The 22,880-nt window shown below is 38.6% G+C and overlaps 2 protein-coding genes across 2 annotated transcripts in view; one reads left to right on the top strand and one right to left on the bottom strand.

The window, feature by feature from the left end:
- The window catches only part of ELOVL2 (ELOVL fatty acid elongase 2), a 60,055-nt gene extending 49,807 nt beyond the window's left edge, over window positions 1-10,248 (top strand). The window contains exons 4-8 of the mRNA XM_053603671.1: window positions 614-691; window positions 1,547-1,718; window positions 4,139-4,263; window positions 5,475-5,609; window positions 7,300-10,248. Of these exons, the coding sequence (XP_053459646.1) occupies window positions 614-691; window positions 1,547-1,718; window positions 4,139-4,263; window positions 5,475-5,609; window positions 7,300-7,425 (636 nt within the window). The 3' untranslated portion in view covers window positions 7,426-10,248. The remainder of the gene's footprint in view (window positions 1-613; window positions 692-1,546; window positions 1,719-4,138; window positions 4,264-5,474; window positions 5,610-7,299) is intronic.
- A 3,430-nt stretch (window positions 10,249-13,678) lies between these two features.
- SYCP2L (synaptonemal complex protein 2 like) overlaps window positions 13,679-22,880 on the bottom strand; it is an 85,432-nt gene continuing 76,230 nt past the window's right edge. The window contains exon 32 of the mRNA XM_053603632.1: window positions 13,679-13,706. Coding sequence (XP_053459607.1) covers window positions 13,679-13,706 — 28 coding nt within the window. The remainder of the gene's footprint in view (window positions 13,707-22,880) is intronic.

Raw genomic sequence — 22,880 nt, forward strand, 5'->3', positions numbered from 1 at the left:
ACATACTTTTTAAAATTACTAAGATGATAAGATATACAGAGGATGCCAAAAAATGTATACATATTGTAAGAAAATAAAACTGTTAAAATAGTAATTCTTAGTATATACCAACAGTAAAAGATGAATGCAAATCATGTTCAAGCACCTCTTGTTATTGCCTAAGTCAAATGTGACTTGAGTATTACAATTTTAATATTGTTTTTCCTTTCTTAAAATGTGTATACATTTTTGGCACCCTCTGTATATAAACCAGTACAAAATATTATTAAATTTTTAGTGTAATTTCCTCATATTTGTTTTCATTAAATTCAACATTTTACTTGATGCATGCTACTAATTCCTTAAATAAAATGTTGTGGTTCAAATGATAGCTTAACTCTGCTATTTTGACTGATGTAAATAGAAGTAAAATATATTAATATAGGCAATTGATTTTAGTTTAACAGGATTATTAAATTCTTTAATACTACCTTTTGAGGATAGGATTGAATCAAACTGAAATTTTCTAATCCAACCTTTAATAGATGCCAATTAAAGACATGAATAGGAAATTCAGTTTGTGTTCAAATTCATGTGCCAATGATTTTTTTTTTCTTTCTTTCTTCTTTGGCAGCTCGTTCTCTCCAGTTGGGAAGGAGGATACAACTTGCAATGTCAAGATCTTGCCAGTGCAGGGGATGCTGATATCCGGGTGAGCCATTAGAAACAAATCAACTCTTCATAACGATCTCTCATTGAAAAGGAGGGGGGGTCTTTCTCCTTCCAGATATGAGGATAGGCCTGGTATTAGATTGTAAAGGGGTTCCTGTTTTGACAGAAATGCTGGGTAACACAAATGTTTTCTGAATGTCCATCTACAGGGGTCTGACTGAATAAACCATGGCACATACACTTAATGGATGCCTCTATAGAAGGGAATGAGAAAGATCTCCATAGAATTGTCTTTAGGACAGATTTAAGTGAAAAAAAAAAAAAAAAGCAATTTGAAGAACTGTGCTTATAGTACCTTTTGTACAAGAAATGAAAGTGTATTTTCTTAAAAAGCAAGCTATCCTCCCCCTATAGAGTTGGAAACAAACTAAATTAATGAATATCCTTATTAAGCTGGTGATATAACCACCCAAAGAAGAAGAATTCATATTCAAGTGACTTTAAAATACGGTTTTCTCTGGAAATCCCTAGTGGGATATATTTTAACTGGGACCAGTGTCTCAGCACACAGGATATCTTGGTAGGGTGCTTGGAGGCGGGTGGTGGGGACAGCAGCCATCCAAGCCCATGGGAGACCCTGTGCTCACACAAGGAGTCGTGGGCTTATTAATAGTTCTGTTGGGATAAAGGAGTGACTTGATCACATGTGTATTTTGGAAAGGCAACTTATCTTTCCCTAGATTAAGGGGAAACTGGAGGCAGAGACACCAGGTGAGCCACCTTTTCAGTAATCTGAGAAAGAGACCCCAGTAAAGCAGAGGATGTGGAGTGGTGGGACAGCGCAGGGAGCATTTCCACTTCTCACCCTTTGCCCCTCTTTTTAAAATTTTTGTAGGTAGCCAAGGTGTTATGGTGGTACTACTTCTCCAAATCAGTAGAGTTCCTCGACACAATTTTCTTTGTTTTGCGGAAAAAAACAAGTCAGATTACTTTTCTTCATGTATATCATCATGCTTCTATGTTTAACATCTGGTGGTGTGTTTTGAACTGGATACCTTGTGGACAAAGTAAGTTATTGTGTAAATTTTCAGTTCTACGGACTAAATCTTACAAGAGCACTGGTGCTTGCCTTGTACAGAGCATCGAATGCAGATCAGGAGAGCAAAGGGACGCCACTGAGAGCCATGACATAAGAGGAAGCACATGTCTGCCAGTGGGCTGTTTAATTTCTGGATTTTAATACTGGAAAAATCTGAGCATAACCTTAAATTTAAAGAAAAATACTTTCTTTCCCAGGCACCAAATGTCAGATGGTCAGAAGCACATACCCCAGCTGGAGCATTTTCACTCCACCCCTTGCAAATACGGCACCTTCCACAGACACCACTTTACTGTGATACACAATCAACTGTTAGTTTCTTGCTTTTACATTCTAAAAAATTAAGGTTACACCTCTGTGTGGCCTACTAAAGCAATGACTTCCAATTTTTTTTACTATGAACTACCATAAGAAATACATTTTATATCACTATCTAATACACTTGTTCATATTTTGGATAAAACAAAAATTTTATGAAATAGTACTTACCCTGGCCCTGTATGATGTACTGTGGTATTTTTTAAAATCCTTTTTCACTTTTACAAAAAGCTGATGACAACTGTCACTGTGTTGGCTTCACCATGACCTGCAGCTTGAGACACACTGAGGTGGAGAGGCCAGCATCTTCTATTTGCTACTGTTTTGTACCCAAGAATTTAAAAGTATTCTATGAGAAATATGAATAGTAAAACTTAAGTCAAAATGATTTTTTCCTAAGACTGAGGATCTTCTAGAGCTATTAGAAAAAATACCCAGGATATTTGGAATATATCAGTGACTGAAGATGCAAACAAAAACTGGAGTGTGAAGAAGGAAATTGCTGGGGAGCGGTGGGCAGGCAGAAATCTTTTCCCTTCTCCCAGACAGAATCTGGCATCTTAAGTTTTGTTGTTAAGGAGAGAAGACTGTAATCAATATCAAAGGAGAATTACCAAGGTTAAGTGGTTTTTATGATTGGCAAGTTTCATTACAAATAAGCATCTAAAATTCACTTAAATCATCACTGTGTAAAGACATAGTCCTGTGAATAAAATATTGTACGTGACATTTTCTACTCAAGATTATAAAAATTATAAGCAGTGGCTGTTCAATGTTCATTAATCAATGGAAATGAAAACTCAAGTGGGTAAAGAAAACCAAATGCTGTGCTACTAGGCACTCTGAAACTATGTGTGTGTGTTTATATAAATTGAAGTACATAACAGCTTATTCCAGCCAATATATGTTGAGGACTTTACAGTATGCACAGTGTTGTACCTTTTGTTTCTTATTGATTTATTTGCATTTCTCTCTCTAGATTGCTATTTTAGAAAACCAAGCTAGAGAATTTAAATTGATTAACCACCATGTTCATATAGCATTATTATCCTCATTAATCTCATCACAATAGTAAAAGGTAGTAATCGTTATACATAGTTTCCACTTTCTCATGTGGAAAATATGTATATTTGCAGGTCAAAGTAATGTATCCAGGGGAAGTAGCTAATAAACAGCCCTCAAATGCCATAGTCTCACCCCATAGGGTTGATAGTCCACAGACCAGCCATCTGGATCCCAAGCTGACACTCCGTGTGGCATTCCCTGTGTGCTCAGCCCTTTTCTGAGTACTTTCACATATCAATTGGTTTAATTTTCACAGCATTGAGTTCCTTATTTCCAGCAAATAATTCATCTATGGCATCTCAACCCTTGCAGCTAAATCCTTTCAGCCCTTAGTTGACCCAGCGTGGAACATAGCCTTTTCTGAAAGACCATTCACCCACACTGGCAGCAGTTAGAGGGAAGACTCCAATAGGTGAGTGCCAGGAGATTGAACTTTAGATAGCTCTGGTCCTAAAAGCCTTGAGACAGCCCACTCACTGGAAGGCTTCACTGGCCAGTTTCTCCTTGCCTCACCCTGCTCTCGCTCCTGTTTTTCACTTTGTCCAGGATCTCCTGGTCCCTGAGTCTCTTTCAGGTAGAATTTACTTATTTAATTGTGAAGAGTAATATATTTGCTTTCTCTATCACCCTGTTCAGGCATGTTCAGAAGGCTCTTTCTGCAATCAAAATGTCTCATCAAAGGTTTAACTAAAGCAAAAACAATTATTTCAGAGGAATTCTGCCTCTAGCTTTAATATTTTTCTTCCAGCCAAGAGAAATTATAGTTAAGAGAGACAGTAAAACTTTTATAGATAAGGAACTACCTGTTTGGTTAGCACTGTGACAGAAAAACTATCCCAGGTTAGTCCTTCTGTCTAGGCTAGAAATGGCATGATCAGAGCATTTATCATTGTGAATTTTGTGTTTAATTCATTTTCAATTACAATGTAAAGGAAGAATCTTGCTTTACAAAGGATGAACAATTCTGCTTCTAGAAGTAGTAATTTTAATACTGTACTTTTACAGGTTTCTTTGGACCAACCCTGAACAGTTTTATTCACATTCTAATGTATTCCTACTATGGACTTTCTGTGTTTCCATCTATGCACAAGTATCTTTGGTGGAAGAAATACCTCACCCAGGCTCAGCTGGTATGTGATGCCTTTGTCCAACTCTTTCCATGTGGCTCATGAATGGAGAAATAGAAATCTCAGTCGTCTTAGAAATCAGAGGTTTTTCTATATATAATGAGACTGCGTATTTTTCTCTAAAGATGGCCTTTTAAGAATTAAACTGTTAAAATGCTTTTTTGTGTATGTAATTATTAATAGCTTATCATAGAAGTTCCTTGCTTTGGAATGTAGATGAATACTTTTAAAATTAATGTGTAAGTTAAATCGTTTTTGTCTAAATAATTTTAACTGTTTTGTTTGTTTTTTTTGTTTTGAGACAAGAGTCTCACTCTGCCATCCTGGGTGGAGTGCTGTGGCATCATAACTCACCTCAAACCCTTGGGCTAAGGCAATCCTCTTGCCTTAGCCTCTCGAGTAGCTGTAACAGGTGCCCACCACAATACCCAGCTAGTTTTTTTTCTATTTTTAGTAGAGACAAAGTCTCACACTCACTCAAGCTGGTCTAGAACTCCCAGACTCAGGCAATCTACCCGCCTTGGCCTCCCAAAGTGCTAGGATTACAAGAATAAGCCACCACCCCCAGCCTTAACTGCTACTTTTCCATGAGAAAAATAATGAGCAGTTTAATATATTTACTAATGTAATTTTAAATAAAACTTCTGGGTAGGGTAGTGGCCTGTTTATTCCTGCAAAATTCCAAGAGCCACAGTAGTTGATTTATTAACACATAATATTTGTACATATTTTGGGGGTACACAAGGTATTTTGTTCTAGCCACAGACTGTGTAATGATCAAGTCAGGTTATTTAGGATATCCATCACCTCAAATACTTAACATCTCTATGTGTAAGGAACATTTCAGTCCTCTTCTAGCTATTTTGAAATACACAGTACATTATTGTTAGCCATACTCACCCTACTCCATTAGCAAGCATTAGAACTTATTCTAACAGTAGTAAGTTTGTTTCCATTAACCAACCTCTTCACCTCCTACCCCAACCCACACACCCTTCCCAACCTCTGGTATCTATCATTCTGTTTTCTATATCCATGAGATCAATTATTTTAGCTCCCAGATGTGAGTAAAAACATGGGAGATTTGTCTTTTTGTGCCTGGCTTATGTCACTTAACACAGTGACCTCTAGTTCCAAACTGACAAGGCTTCCCTGTGGTGTCCATGTGGCTCAGCCTGGTTTGTTCACCCAGCTGCCTCCTCTGCCCCCTGCAGGTGCAGTTCCTGCTCACTATCACCCACACCATGAGCGCGGTGGTGAGACCATGTGGCTTCCCCTTCGGTTGTCTCATCTTCCAGTCTTCTTACATGCTGACATTAGTCATCCTATTCTTAAATTTTTATATTCAGGTACGTGGAATGTACATATTCAACATTATAATGCAAAAGTGCACAATTATAGTTTATGTTTAATTTTACTGATTAAATATTATAGTAGCACATGCTGGTTGATGAATTCAAACAACATAGGTATACAAAGTAAAAAGTGAAACTTGCATTTCTAACTCCTCTCCTCACATCTTCCTCCTTGAAGGATAACCATAGTTAATAGTCGGGTAGGCATTCTTTCAAACATTTTTTAATTGATGCATATGAAATTTTATCAAAAATATCATTAAAAAAAGAAAAAATCATTGAACATACAATTCTCAATTTGCATCATACATTCGTACCATACTACCAAAGTCTGACATCTGAAAGTTACATGTGTTTAGTATGACAGATCTAGGAAATGTACATAAATGGATAAAAATATGGCCTTATTGAATTTAGTATTAAAAAGTTATTGTTCCCACATCAGCTACCCTGATGTTGTAAACTCACTGTTTATTGGGGCGGCGCCTGTGGCTCAAGGAGTAGGGCGCCGGTCCCATATGCCGGAGGTGGCGGGTTCAAACCCAGCCCCGGCCAAAAATCACAAAAAAAAAAAACTCACTGTTTATTTGGGGAAAAAAATTGCTTTAAGGCAAACCATTGTGGAAAGGTCACAATGACTTTTTATCAAATGCCATTTTCTTTTTAATTAACAATTCAGTTTCAAGATGCAGTTTCAAAGCAGTTCTGTTATATAAAAGCCAGTGAAAGCTATTAGAGCACAAGCCTCAGGTGGTTGTAGATTTTAAATTGTTTTCCTTTGTGGGCTGGGGAAATGGAAAATCTTGTTTAAAATAAAACCAGGTCTATTCAAAATAATACTTTTGAAGTTGCATTCAACTGTATTTTTCAGACAAACAAGTACTTTCTTATTTTTTTTAGTTTGCATTTACTGAAAGTTACCTCAAAGTAGTTTTATCCAGTGTGAAACTGTGGGAACTGAACTTTTGACAGCTTTTTAGAACGTGTGTTTCTGAAATTGGACTGAATAGGCTTTGTCTATTGTAAGAGATAAAAGTTTCCTTTAAGAATTTTTAAACAATAACCAATCCTGGGACCAAACCAAGTCATGTGTGCATGAGCGCACACACCACAACCTGAGGGAATCCTTTTGGTGCTCAGTGTGAAAAACTAGAAAGAAGCATGTGGCCCAGCAAGGGTAGACAAGAGAATTCAAAAATCCAAAGCTTTAAACCATTGAAAATTAGTTCTAGAGTTGAGTGCAGTCTTGACCTTTGTTAATACTATTGTTCTTTTAAAAAAACTAACAACCCCCCCCCCCAAAAAAAAAGGGGGTGAGAGAGCAGGTATTTTGTCAAAATAGGAAAGATATACCAAAAACCAAATCAAGTCAGAATCTTAGGTATCATATGGTCTTTTTAAAATAATAGCACTTTTTCACTTGAATCATATTTGTCCTTAAAGTTACCTCCTTTCCAAGTAAGCACCTCATGCAGAATAATCTGAATGTTAATCCCAGAATATACAAATCCTGACCTGACATTCATTGAAAATCCTGCTTTTGTCTTGGTTTTCACTCTATTTTCATCTTTAAAGGCTTAATCACATACCGTTTTAACTATTATATATGCAATGTTAGAGACAAGGTATTATTAAAGGATCCTTTTTTTTTTTTTTTTATTTTCAAAACGTATACATTCAACAGACATACCGAAAAAAGCCAAGGAAGAAAGATACGCAAGAGCCACCTGCTGGGAAAGAAGTTAAGAATGGTTTTTCTAAAGCCTACTTCACTGCAGCTAATGGGGTGACGGACAAGAAAGCACAATAAAATAGAGTAACTTAAAGCATATATACTAGCCTAACAGATTCGCTTGTTTTAAAGCAAAGACTGAATTGAAAGTTATATATGTTTCAGCATAAACTAATTTCTTTTGAGTTTATAAATCATTTGTATGTGGAATATATTAATATATTGCTATTAGGTTAATCTGTTAACTGAATGCTTTGATCAGCATTGAGGTGACGCTGATCTGTGAAGACCTCAGAACTGGTGCGACTTCTCCCTCTCTCTCCCTCCCCACAGACGCAACTCCTCACCAGAAACTGTCTTATAACGCCTTATGCACATACAAAGCCAGGAAACACAGAGTATTGTTTTTCACTAAAGTCTTCAATACGAAAGTTAGAGGTTTTGTTCATATTAAAGTATTTAAAACAAAATGTTAATTATATTCTTATACAGGGTATGTTTTAATTTGTATTAAGCAATAATTGCATAATCAGTCCATTTGCTCCTTTAGGAATCAACTCCAGAAAATATTAAAATAGAATCACACGTGGAAGATAGAAAAATAAAAAACAAAATCTAAGCCCGAGTCTGACAAATTCCTACAACTACTTCTGATTCTCAACTTAGTGATATAGTTTTGAATATTATTCCAAGAAGAAAACTCACCTGCCAGATTTTCAGAGTTGAGGGTTGGAGTTAGGAATTGCTCTTCAGTGTCTTCATTCATATATTCATGTCTGCCTCCCACATTGGTTAGCCTAAGTTAACAAAGACACCGTGCTGGCTACTAAAAGCAGTCTCTAAATCTGGCTTCCCTTTTCCTTTCTGAACAAGGACTGGAGTCCAATCTGACCTCTTCACATATATGCCACTGGAATATTTATAAATCATCATTAACAGAGCGAGGGGGCACAGTAGACATTAGACAGCTACTCTAGGTGACTCTCCTTGTGACTATTATTCCAAACGCCTGCTATCACTCTTTTCAGGTTAAGTTTTTGAAATTAGGAAGAAAAAGAAGGAATAGTTTAGAGAGATTCCAACCGTCAGCTGTGGGAAAGTAATGAACCACAATGAAAAATACCAGTTTGGCAAACTCAGCACATCCTTTCCCTGCTCAGATGTGTGACATCTACTGAGAATCAAGCACAAAAGCATTAACAAGCACTTCCTTTCTCCCTAACTGTACCAAGAATGGGAACAAAACATCTTCTGAAGATCTGATGATTAATTTATACCCTATAAAACAAGACTTGCCAACTTTGATACTTTATCTTCCCTTATTTTTTTAAAAAGAGTTTTTAGGTCCTATCTCTGACAGGAAAAATGTATAAGCACCAGAAAGGCATTTTCACCATTGTCCCAACTCATTACTGTCTAGCGTGCCTTCCTCCCCCCCCCCCCAAACTCTAGTTTTAAAATTATTTTCCCTGTTAAAAAATATTGTATTGGCCTAACCTTTATTTCACGTGAGCTACGTTTCCTTAGGATTCTGGCATATTTTTTGGAAAGGTGGCTTAGGCTTGGTATGGTTGTCAGGGTGAGGCCCTGTGTCATTCTCTCGGTACCAGTCAGTCCATTTCAGTGGACAGACATCGTCCTGTCCAACGCCCACTTAACTTTTACTCATTCTTCTGAATCATTTTCTAAACCTAACTTGCTCTAGGGTGCTTAATCACCGCTTCCATCTTGCATTACCTTATAACTATTCAGTGTCTTGTTCTCTCCTGGCAATTCCTTTGACTGTTACTGCTCTGCTATGAAAAAACACATATGGGACTAAGGAAAAAGCCCTTTGGAGAAACTGACACTAGTTCAGTGTTAAGTCTCAAACATGGGCTAAAAATCTGTTACCAAAGTGCACTCCAGGTAAAAATGAGACTTGAAGACAGTCGTCACTAGCCCTTGTATTCAGCTTTTTCTTAATTGCTAGTGAAACCCTAAAGACTCACTGCACATCATACCTGCCATTTTGGATGTTTTCATGGACATCACATCTGTATAGCAAGGAGGGACCATCCTTCAGACTGCCAAAGTCAAGTGGCTGTATGAAACCTCTCCGATTAGAGGCGGGGGTGGGGGGAGGTGAATAGTTTACACTTTCAAGCTAATGCCAGAATTTTAGAGGTTTCATTCGGATACTTATTTCCAATTTGGTCTTTAATTCTAGCGAGGATTAATGAAACACTTACAGCCTTAAACCATTCAAGGGCAGATTTAAAAATAGAGCTATGAAATCTTAGCCACAGAAATTGAATCAGGTAAATATTTTAACCTGTCATTAAGTGTTGTAACTTTAAAAAACCAAAATGTTTACTTTTAATGTGATTTCCTAGAATGGAACTATACAAACTATACAAAATATAAGATACTTGGTTCTAAAATGTGTGCCTGTGTGATATTCAAATATTTCTATAAACAGTGGAAAATGTTTTCTCTCAAATTCCCTCTTATTCATGGTAATGAAAACATTTAAATAACCATATCTGTTCAATTTTTTAAAATGGAATGAAATTTGAAACCATTAAAATTATATACTGTGAATGTGGACATATTAAGGGATAAAGTCCTCTCCCCCTCTATTAGGGAAGTATTTTTTTTTTTTATTTTAAAGCAAAATGGTATTTACTGTGATGGACAGAACCACATTTTATATGTAAGAGTATTTTCTTTCCAGTGTTTCCATATTTCTGGGGGCTTCCTTTTTGGAAAATAAGGGCATCACTTTGTTTTCCTTTGAAAGTACTTATATCTTAAGGACATGCTATCATGACTGGGGTGGACAGGGAGTCTGGAGAAGCCATTTTTCTTTTTAGATAAAAAGCATTCTGTATGATTGTTGTATAATAAATTGATTTTTACACTGAAGCCTGTTGCAATTTTCTTATTTGGTTCTAAAATGTGTGCCTGCGTGATATTCAAAATGACCTATCACTCAGGGATCCTTTTGACAATAAAGCAGTATTTTAGCAATGAATTTAAGATGTTTAATTCATTTCAACAAGCAGTGGACCTTTACATAGTATTCACATACCAACTGGTTCAGAAAGTGGTCATTCAAAACAAAGACCAACAAGATAAGCAGAAAACAAAGGTTATAACAGGTTGCTATATAGAATATTCTGGAGAGGAGCACTAGATAGAAGACCTGAGGCAGAAACAGCATGGTGCAATGCCCTGAGACTCAAGACTGTCCCTTCACCCTAGACAGAAAGGGGGTCAGCTCAGGAACAGGGCATGTATGTGCCCTGAGACTAGACCATGTGGAAGCCCAGAAGTCAAGGTGGGGGCGGGAACAGGAGCCCAGGCTGGCATCTTAACATAAAGAATAGCATTTTAAATGAGATGTTAAGGATAACACACAGGTCCAAAAGAAAACGAGAACGTGTTCAAAGTCTGATTAAAAAGTCAAAGTCTCACGCTTCTGGGTGGTGATGTGTGGGCCAAGACAGATTTTAAGGAAGGGCAGGAGGAGGAATGGGAGGGGACTTCATCTTAACTATCTGAATTGGGGCCAGAGTTTGGGGTGGGAGGCGAATGTTTTAAATGCCTCCTTTCCTGTTCTTCATTAAACAGTGGAGCAACTCATTAAAACTTAGTGTTTGAAAGTAAGTTTTATGTCTCCATGGTAAGGCCTAACTGCTGTTGCAAATGAAAGGGCTGCTTACACATGATAAAAGTTCACCTCAGTAAGTCAAATTTTTTGTATAAAGAAAAACTCAGCATGTGTTTTTATTACAGCAGGCTTTCTTCCAAATCAAATTCACACTTTTGAGGAAGAGGTCCTCTCCAGGGCATACAAGGAAACAGTCCCTCTTCCAAGACTATCTATAGTCACCTAAATATTCCTTGACCTTCAGTAATACATGACTTTTAGTCATGAGGGGAAAAAAAAAAAAAGTAAAAGCTATTGATTTGCAGGTCATTTTTCCATCTTAAATTGTGCTGAGGGAACAATAGAAGAACACTAACAGGGCAAGTAAATCTGTAATTTATACCCTCATTGAACAATGGGGAAACGCACTCAGATTTTATGAGCAACCTAATGGGAGCCATTGTGAAAGTGTGGCCACATGATGTCTGGCTGGAGGGGGCAAAGCTCTCTGCACATCCCTTGATATTTAGTGGTCTGTAGTCTACCCACATGCCTTGAGATGGGCTTCTGTCTTGTATTTGCCAGTTACCATCACTCACCCCTTACCTTCAGCCTCTTATTGTGGCTGGCTTCCAAAGGCATTTGAATTTATGATTCTTGAGCACTGAACAGAAAAATTCTATGCAGTTTTGCCTGGGCCAGTATCATATACTTAGAGGCAAATGAATACAGTCTTGTCTGCTGTGGATCGAGAAACAATTATAGATGTTGCAGATTTCTCTGCAAGATTGAAGCATTCTCCCTAACACGGTACTGTGTAGATCTAGCCTTTGTTCTCTTAAAGGCAGACCTATGGACTTTGGTGGGGTTTGTTTTGAGACCACCTCACCCTCTTGCCCTAGACTATACTGCCTGGTGTCATACCTCACAGTATCCTCAAACTCCTAGGCTTACGTGATCATCCTGCCTCAGCCTCTTGAGTAGCTGGGTCTACAGGCATGTGCCACCATGCCCAATTAATTTTTCCATTTTTAGCAGAGATGGAGGGGGGTCTCTTGCTCAGGCTGGTCTTGAACTCCTTGAGCTCAAGCAATCTACCCACCTGCGCCTCCCAGAGTGCTAGGATTCCAGGTGTGAGCCACAATGCCCAGCCTAAACTATGGACTTTGATAAACTCTGAGAATAGTTATATTCATTTGAATAATTTGTCAAATCTTCCTTTTCTGGCGCTATTATGCTAGGGATACAAAATGATCCAGATAAAATACCTGCCCTCAGAGTCCACAGTCTGGGCAAGTAGGCAGGGGAACAGTTCATAAAATACATAAACAGTTTACTAGGGAAACATCTCTAAAGGAGGTAAGGCCTAAGCTTAGTTTGGGTGGGTAAAGAATTCAAATAGATGAGGAAACTTTAAGGAAATTCCAGAGGTTAAATCCCTAGAATTCTAATGGGACTCAAAATTCTTTCTTTCAGCAAGTATTTCTTGAAGGCCTCCCATGTGTGAGGCCTGGCCCTAGGATCTGGAATAAAATAATCAAGAAACCAGACAAGGTTTCTACTTTTACGGACCCTCTTACCAGGAAAGCATGTCATCATCACATCTGTAAGAATGTGCTGTTTATCTTAACATGGCAGGATTCACAATCTCACCTCACTTACATGGGGAACTGAATATGCCAAGACTCCTCAGAGAGCACTCAGCTACATTAGCTTAGGGACACCTTATGTCAGAGTTCTCCAGAGAGACAGAACCAAAAAAAGACAGATAATGGGAGCAGTGGGGAGACACATTTTCAGCATCTGGAAACTCAGGTAAAAGTTGATATTGGAGCCTTGAGTCTGAAATCTGCAGGGTGGGCAACTCAGGAGTGTTTCTGTGATGCCGTTTAGAGGCAGAGTTGCCGCTTCTTGAGGTAACTTCAGTCTTTGCTCTTAAGACCTTCAACTGGCTTGGTGCCCATAGCACAGTGGTGACAGTGCCAGCCACATACACCAAGAGTGGTGGGTTCAAAACTGGCCCAGGCCTGCTAAACAACAATGGCAACTGCAACAAAAAATAGCCATGCATTGTGGAGGGCGCCTGTAGCTACTTGGGAGGCTGAGGCAAGAGAATCATTTAAGCCCAAGAGTTTGAGGTTGCAGTGAGCTATGACACCGCAACACTCTACTGAGGGTGACATAGGGAGACTCTGTCTCAAAAAAAAAAAAAAAAAAAAAAAAACAACAACAAAAAGACCTTCAACTGATCGGATGAGCCCTGCCCCCACATTGTGGAGGGTCATCTGCTTCATTCAAAGTCTGCTGATTGAAACATCGATCATTGATCATCATTTTCAAATTAAGTTTCTCCTCCCAAGAGATATGCTAAATTGTATTTATATAGATGATGCTACAGTTTTTGTTTTCACAAAACTTGAAGTAATTTCTCAAATCAATTTTACTTTTAAGATCACAAAAGAAAAAAGCCATTCCAAGTTGCTCAATGTCCTGAACTTTCTACTATCTGACCAAATTTTAATGCTAAAGGTTAACCTTTATGAACAAATGGATAACAGCACAGTTGCAAACTACCAACATGTTATGTTTTATCACACTTTGGCAGTTCCCAGGGACTCTTTTGGAGTGGAAGAAACCAAATGAGCAGGAGCATCAAAGGATGGCTTGTGTGGCCTCAGCCGGCGGTAAACTTGCTCTTTATATCTTCGGCTTCGAGTGGTTCAGACTGGTGAAAAAGGAAAACAAAAATAGTCATTAATCAAGGCTGACCTATCCATCTCTTGGTCCCTCAGAATTCAGTGAGCCAACAGGACTGTCACCCCTTTTGGTTGGCCCATGTCACTAACCCAGAAATTCCATGAAGTCACATCTTGCATTGCTGCTGAGAGCTGAGGTTGGTGTTCTAGGTAGAAACTGCCTGGAGTCAAAATGATCCCCCAAATCTCTTAAATATGTGCTACTTTGAGGACATATATGTCATCTCTTGATAGTTCAACACAGCAGGTGGTTTTTCCTTGGGTGTTGGAGAAAAGCCAGTTCTTTTTTAATTAGGGCACTAGATAAAGTGGCTGGCTTGGCTCCAGGGGCCACCTTATATGCAAAACACATTGTTCATAACCAGTTTGGCATTCAGCCCATCATAAATAAGAGACCGGTAGGAGTTGATATCAAGTGAGGGAACGTCCTACCCAAACCCAGGGCATATGCCCACTGAGAAGAATAGCACACAGAATCATCTGTGTGATTTAAGTTATTTCTTCATTTTTTCTGTGGGCCCCACATGTAGTCTTTGCTTTATAACCTCTTTATTCTTATTCTGATTTGGAGATTTACTGTTATTATTGTTTTCCCAAAAGATAATAGTATCTTTCTCCAAGATAACACCTAATCCCAGGGAGAATAGCCCACACAAAGTCCCAAAGTTACAGGTGCTGGCACAGATGTGGAAAGAGGGGCTCACTTTTACACTTTTGGTGAGACTGCAAACTAATACAGCCTCTTTAGAAAGAAGTATAAAGAATCCTCAACTCAAATTAGACCTCCTATTTGACCCTACACTCCCACTACAAGGCATCTACCCAGAAGAAAAAAGATCATTTTATCATAAAGACATTTGCACTAGATTGTTTACTGCAGCTCAATTTATAATCACCAAGATGTGGAAATGACCTAAATGCCTATCAATTCAGAAAAGATTAACAAACGGTGGTATATGTATGCCATGGAGTACTATTCAGTCATAAAAAAGATGAAGACTTTACATCTTTTGTGTTTATCTGGATTGGGGTTGAAGCAAATTTTTCTTAGTAAAGTATCACAAGAAAAGAAATCCAAATATCCAATATACTCAATACTAATATGAAGACCGCAGACAATCTAATACATGCCCACACAGGAGTAAGACTCAATTCAAGTGGAGGGCAGGGGGAATGAGGGAGGGGAAAGGGGGGATGCTGGTGTGTTCTCACTTAATGGGCACCTTAATGTAGGGTAGAAGGCACACCTTCTGGATGCAGGACACAACTACAAGATTGGACTCTATCTAACATATTCAAATATTGTGATCTGATTGTTTGTACCCTCACATTAACCTGAAAAAAAAAAAATTTTAAGTATCTTTCTCCAATAATGTAAATAGTTCAAGATATGTGTGCAATGCAAAGGTGTTCGTTACAGGTTTATTTTTAATAATAATTTGTTGCTTTGTTTTTTGAGACAGGGTCCCACTGTGTCACCCAGTGTAGAGTGCAGTTGTGTCATCATAGCTCACAGCATCCCCAAACTCCTGGGCTCATGGAATCCTCCTGCCTCGGCCTCCTGATTAGCTGGGCACAGTGGCTATGCATGTAGTCTATTTTTAATTGAGATGGGGTCTCACTCTTGCTTAGGCTGATCTCAAACTCTTGAGCTCAAGCAACCCTCCTGCCTCAGCCTCTTAGAGTATTAGGATTATAGGCATGAGCCACCATGCCCAGCTGATTTTTAATGGTAATTAAAAATAACCTGGATGCCCATCAAAGGCAAAAGAATGCATAAGTTACAGTGTGCCTATAAACCAGAATTTTTCACAATCATTAAAAAAAAAAAGATGAATATTACTACCTTGGAAAGGAGTCCTATTTTTATTGCTGTGTAAACGAAGTACATACGTTCCATTAAGTGTAACATATATACATATATGTGTGTAAACACATGTAGACATTCTTACGTGAACATCAGAACAAATCTTTGAGGAATATATTCCAAACTTTAAAGAGACAGGTATCTCTGGATCATGAATAAGAGGAAAGTTTAAGGGGTGGAAAGATAATTTTAACTCCTTATAAACTTCTATGCTGTTTATTACACAAAAGTAATTCGTATCTTACAATAAGTTGTATAATACAGAACAGCCCCAGAAAGCAAATTTACTTAAATATCACAGAAATAACCACAGTCGACATTTCTGGAACATCCTTTTAGCATCTAGCCCTCTTGCTATGTATGCATGTACATGTAAGCTACTGTCTCCTGTAACACCTTCCCTCCCCTGTTATGTCAACACTCTTATCTTCTTTTGCTAGCTTCATCTCCCCTACCTGACTTCACCACATTGGAGTAGCACAGGAATTTTGCCCTGGGCCATCTTCTCTCTATACTTAGGTCAGCTCACCCTGTCTATGGCCAGCCCTTGGCTGTGAGATTCAGTCTCAGATATCCAGTTACCCCTGAAAACTCCACTCAGATACTGAAATCACATATGGAATCCAAGTCCCAAAGCAAACTTTTTTTGAGACAATCTCACTTTGTCACCCTTGGTAGAGCTGTGGTGTCATAGCTCACAGCAACCTCTAACTCGGGCTCAAGCGATTCTCTTGCCTCAGCTTCCCAAGTAACTGGGACTACAGGTGCCCACTTCAACACCTGGCTATTATTTTAGAGACAGGGTCTCACTCTTGTTCAGGCTGTTCTTGAACCTGTGAGCTCAGGGCAATCCACCGGCCTCAGCCTGCCAGAGTGCTAGGATTACAGGCACAAGCCACCACCAAAGCAAACTTTTAATATCCATCCTCATTGCCCCCCCCACCAATAAAATTGGACCTTTTCCAATCTCTCCCACCTCCTAAATGACATCAGTTTCTGCCCAGTTGCTCAAGCTCCAAACCCAAATGTCCTGTAATCCCACCTGCAGCATCTAATCCATCTTCCAGTACCTTCTCTTCTGCCCACATCACTCTATTTTCCCACCCCAAAACACACATTCCCTTGAGAATAATTGTTGGACTATTACCTTTTCACTGCAGTTGAATAAAATTCAATTCCCTACCATGGCCTGTAAGGCCCTGTGTTCCCACCATTCTCCGCACTCCCACCTCTCCTACCTTCCTCCTACATTAACTACTCTGCCCTCACTGCTTTTGGTGGGTTCTCCATGACTTCCTACCACATACAAGCCGCTACGGCCTCCGAAATCTGGCTGGACCGTTCCTCTCTGAAATGGTCTTTCCCAGCTCTCCCCACTGCTGACTACATGGCAACCTTTGGATTTCAGCCCAAATGTCACTTCCTTAGAGAAGTTTCACTTGACGTCTTTCACTTCCATACTGTCCTTCTCTCTACACAATTTTCCCCTCCTTACACTTACCAATGTCATGAATTTTCATCTGTTTACTTGTTTGCTGTCACTCTATCCTAGACGTGCCATGTCTTCCATATTCTGTAGGGATATGGGGTACTGCTGTACTCAGCATCTAAGTACCTGGCACCTAACAAACTCCCCTGTGTGTTGAGGGAATGCGCATGTACATACTCATATAACACTTCATACAAATGAGATCATGTTATAAGTGATGCATTGTAATAAGCTTTCACTTTTTACATACTGTTAAATGTCTTCCCAAGTCAATTAATAGAATCTAAATCATTCCTTTTAATGGCTACATGACATATCACACAGATGCATTGATCTATTTAACCAAACACTAGCCGAACATTTAGGCATTTCCTGATATCCCATTAATATCAATACACATCACTGTACAAAACTTGGCACATTTCCAACTTCCTAGAATGTGAACATGGAAGTTGCTTTTTAAGAAATTGGCTCAGTGCCTGTAGCACAGTCATTATGGCACCAGCCATATACATGGAAGTTGGAGGGTTTGAGGCCAGCCAAAACAACGACAACTGCAACAAAAAATAGCTGGGCATTGTGGTGGGCACCTGTAGTCCCAGCTACTTGGGAGGCTGAGACAAGAGAATTGCTTAAGCCCAAGAGTTTGAGGTTGCTGTGAGCTGTGATGCTATGGCACTCTACCAAGGGTGACATAGTGGGACTCTGTCTCAAAAAAATAAAAATAAATAATTACTGTACCCTTTAAGATAAATGGAATTGCATCCTTATACAAATGTATTTGGATAAGGTCTACTTAAGAAAGCTACTTCAGACCTCTAAATTGAAGAGTCTCAGAGTTGATATCTGTATAAAGATCCCCATTATGAAATGCTGTGGGAATGAACAAAATAATATTCAAAGAAGCCCACTGTGAGAGGAGGACTACTGTCCTTCAAGAGTCTATATCCAAGAACATAATGGCTGGTGGCTATTGGGCACAGCCTGTTAATTTACCTACTCTGGGAATTTCTATCCCTCTGCCAGAAGACTCAGAGTGGTGGCCCCAAGAGCTGCCAGGCTCCTCCTTCACAATTCCCTCAGCATCAGTCCCATCAGCCTCAAGTCCTCTTTGCTTTAGGGACTACCAAGACAGGCATTATCACCCACATCCTCACCCAGTGTCACTGGTCCCTCTCTTCTTGTGCCCCAGTGAACTGCCCCAGCCCATCCACCCCCACTCCCTGGGGTCTTCCTCTCCAGTACCAACAGCGCAGTCTGTCAGCAGCAAAACAACACCCTTAGCCTCTTCTGGAAGAAAATATCTCCTTGCCTCTTTAACTAAAACATGGCTGATTTCTGAAGGTAGACCTCCCCCCAACATCCTGTCTCAATACAAAGCTTGTTTTCCTCCAAGCAAGGTAGAGAGGCAGGCCTTCTCCTTGCTCCTCACCAAATAGATTCCCAACTCTATTTCATAGAAATCACCCTGCCAACCTTCGACCTTCACACTATCAATCTACATTACACTTTTAGCTTCCTGGACTCTTTTGTCTACCTGGCCCTGGTTCTTGTCTCAGCTTAGTAGTAATTACGACAGCATCACAAAACATCCATCATCACACTCTGGCTTCTCAGTTCTCCTAGAACTGCACAGTCTGCACCTGGGCAGCTGGGAGCAGGGTTGCACAGCAGGAGGTGAGTGATGGGCCAGGGAGCAAAGCTTCATCTGTGTTTACAGTTGCTCCCCAGTACTCATATCATCACCTGAGTTCTGTCTCCTGTCAGATCAGGGGCAGCATCAGATTGTCATAGGTGTGCCCACCCTACTGTAAACTGCACATCAGAGGGATCTAGGTTGTGTGCTCCCAGTGAGAATTTAATGCCTGATGAGCTGAGGCAGTGATGCTAGCACTGGGGAGTGGTTGCAAATGCAGACTGCCATTAGCAGAGAGGTGTGACTGCACAGAGACCACAATAAATCAGTTACTTGCAGACTCATATCAAAACCACCCATGTCCTAGTCCATGGAAAAATTGTCTTCCATGAAACTGGTCCCGGGTGCCAAAAGTGTTGGGGACCTCTGCTCTAGAAGTTTCTTCAATTTCACCACAGCTATGTGTGCCCAGACCTCATCATCATCAGACTTCCTGACTCTCCACACCCTACTCTCCAACCACACCTTGCCAGCCTGAGTCACTTGCTCTCTTAGCTCCTCTAGACAACTTTTATCCACTGAGATGGTCCATCCATTAAGCCTACCACTTTATAACTAGTCCATTAGAGGAACTACTTTAAATTCCTCCTGCCAAGTCTGGCTTCTGAGGTGCACCATTTTAACAACTCCTGAGTAAACCACCTCAATTTCCTGTCCCTCAATTCCCTCTGGATTCTGAGAAAACCAAAACCCTAGATAAAACCTATCCCCCACCTTTATGCCTGCCCTTGAGCAGAACTCTGAAGAAAAATCATGTTGAGAAGCCAGTAAAGTTCACTTATGTTTAACATTACAAACCTCAAAAGGCCACACAAGGCTGACCAGAAATGACTAGATTTCATGCAAAATAGAAAGAACAGAAGTTCTTGTTAATAATTTTGAATGTTTTATTAAGTTCAGTGTTGTCTGCAGACATCTGGAGATGCTGTGTTTTTTCCATCCCTAATTTTCTAATAGCTTTATTGATTTGGTTGGGTTTTATTCTTTTTATTTTTTATTTTATTTTACTTATTTAATTTATTTATTTATTTGCGGTTTCTGGCCAAGGTTTGAACCCACCACCTCCAGTATATGGGGCTAGCAACCTACTCCTTTGAGCCACAAGCACCACCTGGGTTTTATTCTTGAATGGGTGAATTTTTATCAAATTTGTCTTCTGAGTTTGCTGGGATATTTATGTCATTATTCTACTAATAGAAGAAAATTAAGAGATTCTTACATGTTAAACAGATTCTTACATGTTCTGATACATACCTACTTCTGATTTATTTCTCCTCACTATTCATAGATACAGATACACACACCTCCACACACCCCACTACCTTTAATATTTATGGATTACGTTGGCTAAATTGTTACATTTTTAAATTGTGTTAGTTTTTGAGACTGATCTATAATTGTCTTCTCATAATTTTCCTTATATTGTTTGGTATCAAGAGCATAGAAGCTTCAGAAAATGAAATGGGGAGCCTTCTCTTTTCTCCTCTTCTTTAGAATCATTTGTATAAGGATAACTTATTCCTCATAAATTTGGTAAAACTTACATAAAAATGTAAGGATCTGATATACTTTTTATAAATTGAGGGACTTTTTTATAATACCAATTTCATTAATGATTACTCTTCTTAATTAACTTTTGGTCATGCATATTCATCTAGAAAGTTATCTGTTTCCTCTAAATTTTCAAATTTATTGACTTTTGCTGTTCTTTATATGCTTATGATTTTTAAGGTCTCTATGAACCTGTTTCTATATTTCATCCAATTGTGCCTTTGAGATTATTGTTTTTCCTTGCTTTCTATTTTATTTCAGATTTGAAGCTTATTATTACCACCCTTTTAGTTGCTGTGGACTTGTACCATTGCTCTTTTTACTAATTTGTTTTTCAATCACATCATAATTACTTTTTGCCTGCTGCTTGCCCTTATATATCAGAATCAGCTTATGAAGTTTCCCTAAAAAGCCCAGTTAGGCCTTTGAGAGTGATAGATTGAATTCCTTTTTTAGAAAAAATTAACACCTTTATGTTATTGAGTCTCCTATCCATTGATTCTGATTTCGGTGAAAATGCATTTAGATCTTCTCCATTAAGCAGAAAGCTGGCTTTTGGACTGAGATTTCTCATACTATGTATTACAGAATAACTAGCTACTATTTTATTAGGTTTTATAAAAATTCCAAAACAGACACAAATTTTTAAATGTTTTCTGAAATACATGGACAATCATAATGATTTTTCTCCCTAGGTCTATTAGTAATTAACATATAACAGATTTCCTAATGTCAAACTATCTTTGCATTCCTGGAATAAATATGACTTGGTCATGACATCCTATTTCTTTAAAATAAGCTTCTAAATTCATATATATATATTTTTTGGTAGAATTTTTGGCTTGGTTATTTTAAGTGAGATTGCTCTATACTTCTGTGAAATTTTTGTTAGATTTTTGGTATTGTAATGCTGGATTCATTAAAAATGAGGAATTTTTATTCTTCTATGTGCTGGAATAGCTTTAACAGCAGTGAAATTATCCTTGTTTTAAGGACGAGGAGGATTCCTCTATGATGCAATCTGGACTATATGCATGTTTGGTATGAGCTGCTGGGCAGTTCAGGAAAACAGAACTTTGACAACTTTATCTTTTTTATGTGTATGAACATTTTTGCCTGTTAAGGTTTCTCATCTATTCAGGAGTCTGTTTTATAAAATTATACTTTCCTTGAAAATTGTCCAGTTACCCCAGGTTCCCATCAAAACATGGATGAATGTACACAGACACCTGAAGGTTAAAATATTAAATGAACTGTAGTTTTGGCTTGATCCACCCTCAGTTTTCCATATTGCTCTCATTGGCAACACCATCCAACTCATTGCCAAAGACAGAAACCTAGGAGACATCCTTAATTCTCTTTCTTTTATTTATTAACTCCAGTTATCAGTGATTTATTAGTTCTAGCTCTAAAATATATCTGGTGTCTCTCCATTTGTCACCATCTCTATCTCTACTCTCTTGCTGAGAGCCACGGTCCTGGACTCCAAAAGCCTTCCAGTTGGGTTAACCTCTTCTATCCTTCACTCACCCAATGAATTCTCAATATGAAAGTGAGAATAATTTTCTTATAATGTATATCAGCTACCCACAATGCCTCTGCTCAAAACCCACATATATTTTCCCTCATCTTCAGTGTAAAATGCAAACTCCTCAACATGATCAATAAAGCCACTTCATTGAACATCTACCATGCTTCCAACTTTAAGTAACCACTTCTCAAAGATGTCAAATTCTCCCCCAACCAACCCTACTTCTTTAAACGGTCCATAGTCTAGTTTCTTCTTATCCTTGAGACTTCATTTTAAGTATCACTTCCTCAGGGAGACCTTTGATAACCATCCTATCTTAAGGTGACACTTCACCCCACTGCTTTTTGCCAAAGCACCTTGCTAGTATTTCTTAAGACATTTACTAAACCTGTGATTATTTTCTATTTTTTTCTGTCTTCCTTCCCCCCATTAAAAAAATTAATTTAAAAAATTATTTTTTAATGAGGGCAAGAACATATCTCTGTGTTAACCATTATACAGGTTGAACATCCCTAATCTAAAAATACGCAATCCAAAATTCTTCACAATCTGAAACTTTTCTGCCTGCTGGCTCAAAGGAAGTAGTCATTGGAAGATTTTGGATTTCAGATTGGCGATGCCCACTTGGTATTTATTCTGCAAATATTCCAAAATCTAAAGCACTTCTAGTCTCAAGCATTTCAGATAAGGGGAATACAACATGTTTCCCCATGTTTAGTTTAGTGCTTGGTGCAAGGTAAGTAAGCACTCAATTATAAATACTTAATGAATGAAGGACCTGATCCAGACAGATAATTTCTGGGATGGGGGAGATTGTGAAAGAGGAGGAAGTTCAGGTATAAAAATGTAATATGAACAAATAATACAACATCTTTTAGAACAGTGGTTCTCAACCTTCCTAATGCCCCGACCCTTTAATACAGTTCCTGTAGGTCTCGACACATAGGTCGAGAACCGCTGTTTTAGAACTTTTTTCTCTCCGCCCCAATTCACATTGACTGAACAATGG

Source organism: Nycticebus coucang, chromosome 9, assembly GCF_027406575.1.
Source record: "Nycticebus coucang isolate mNycCou1 chromosome 9, mNycCou1.pri, whole genome shotgun sequence".
NCBI classification, from domain to species: domain Eukaryota; kingdom Metazoa; phylum Chordata; class Mammalia; order Primates; family Lorisidae; genus Nycticebus; species Nycticebus coucang.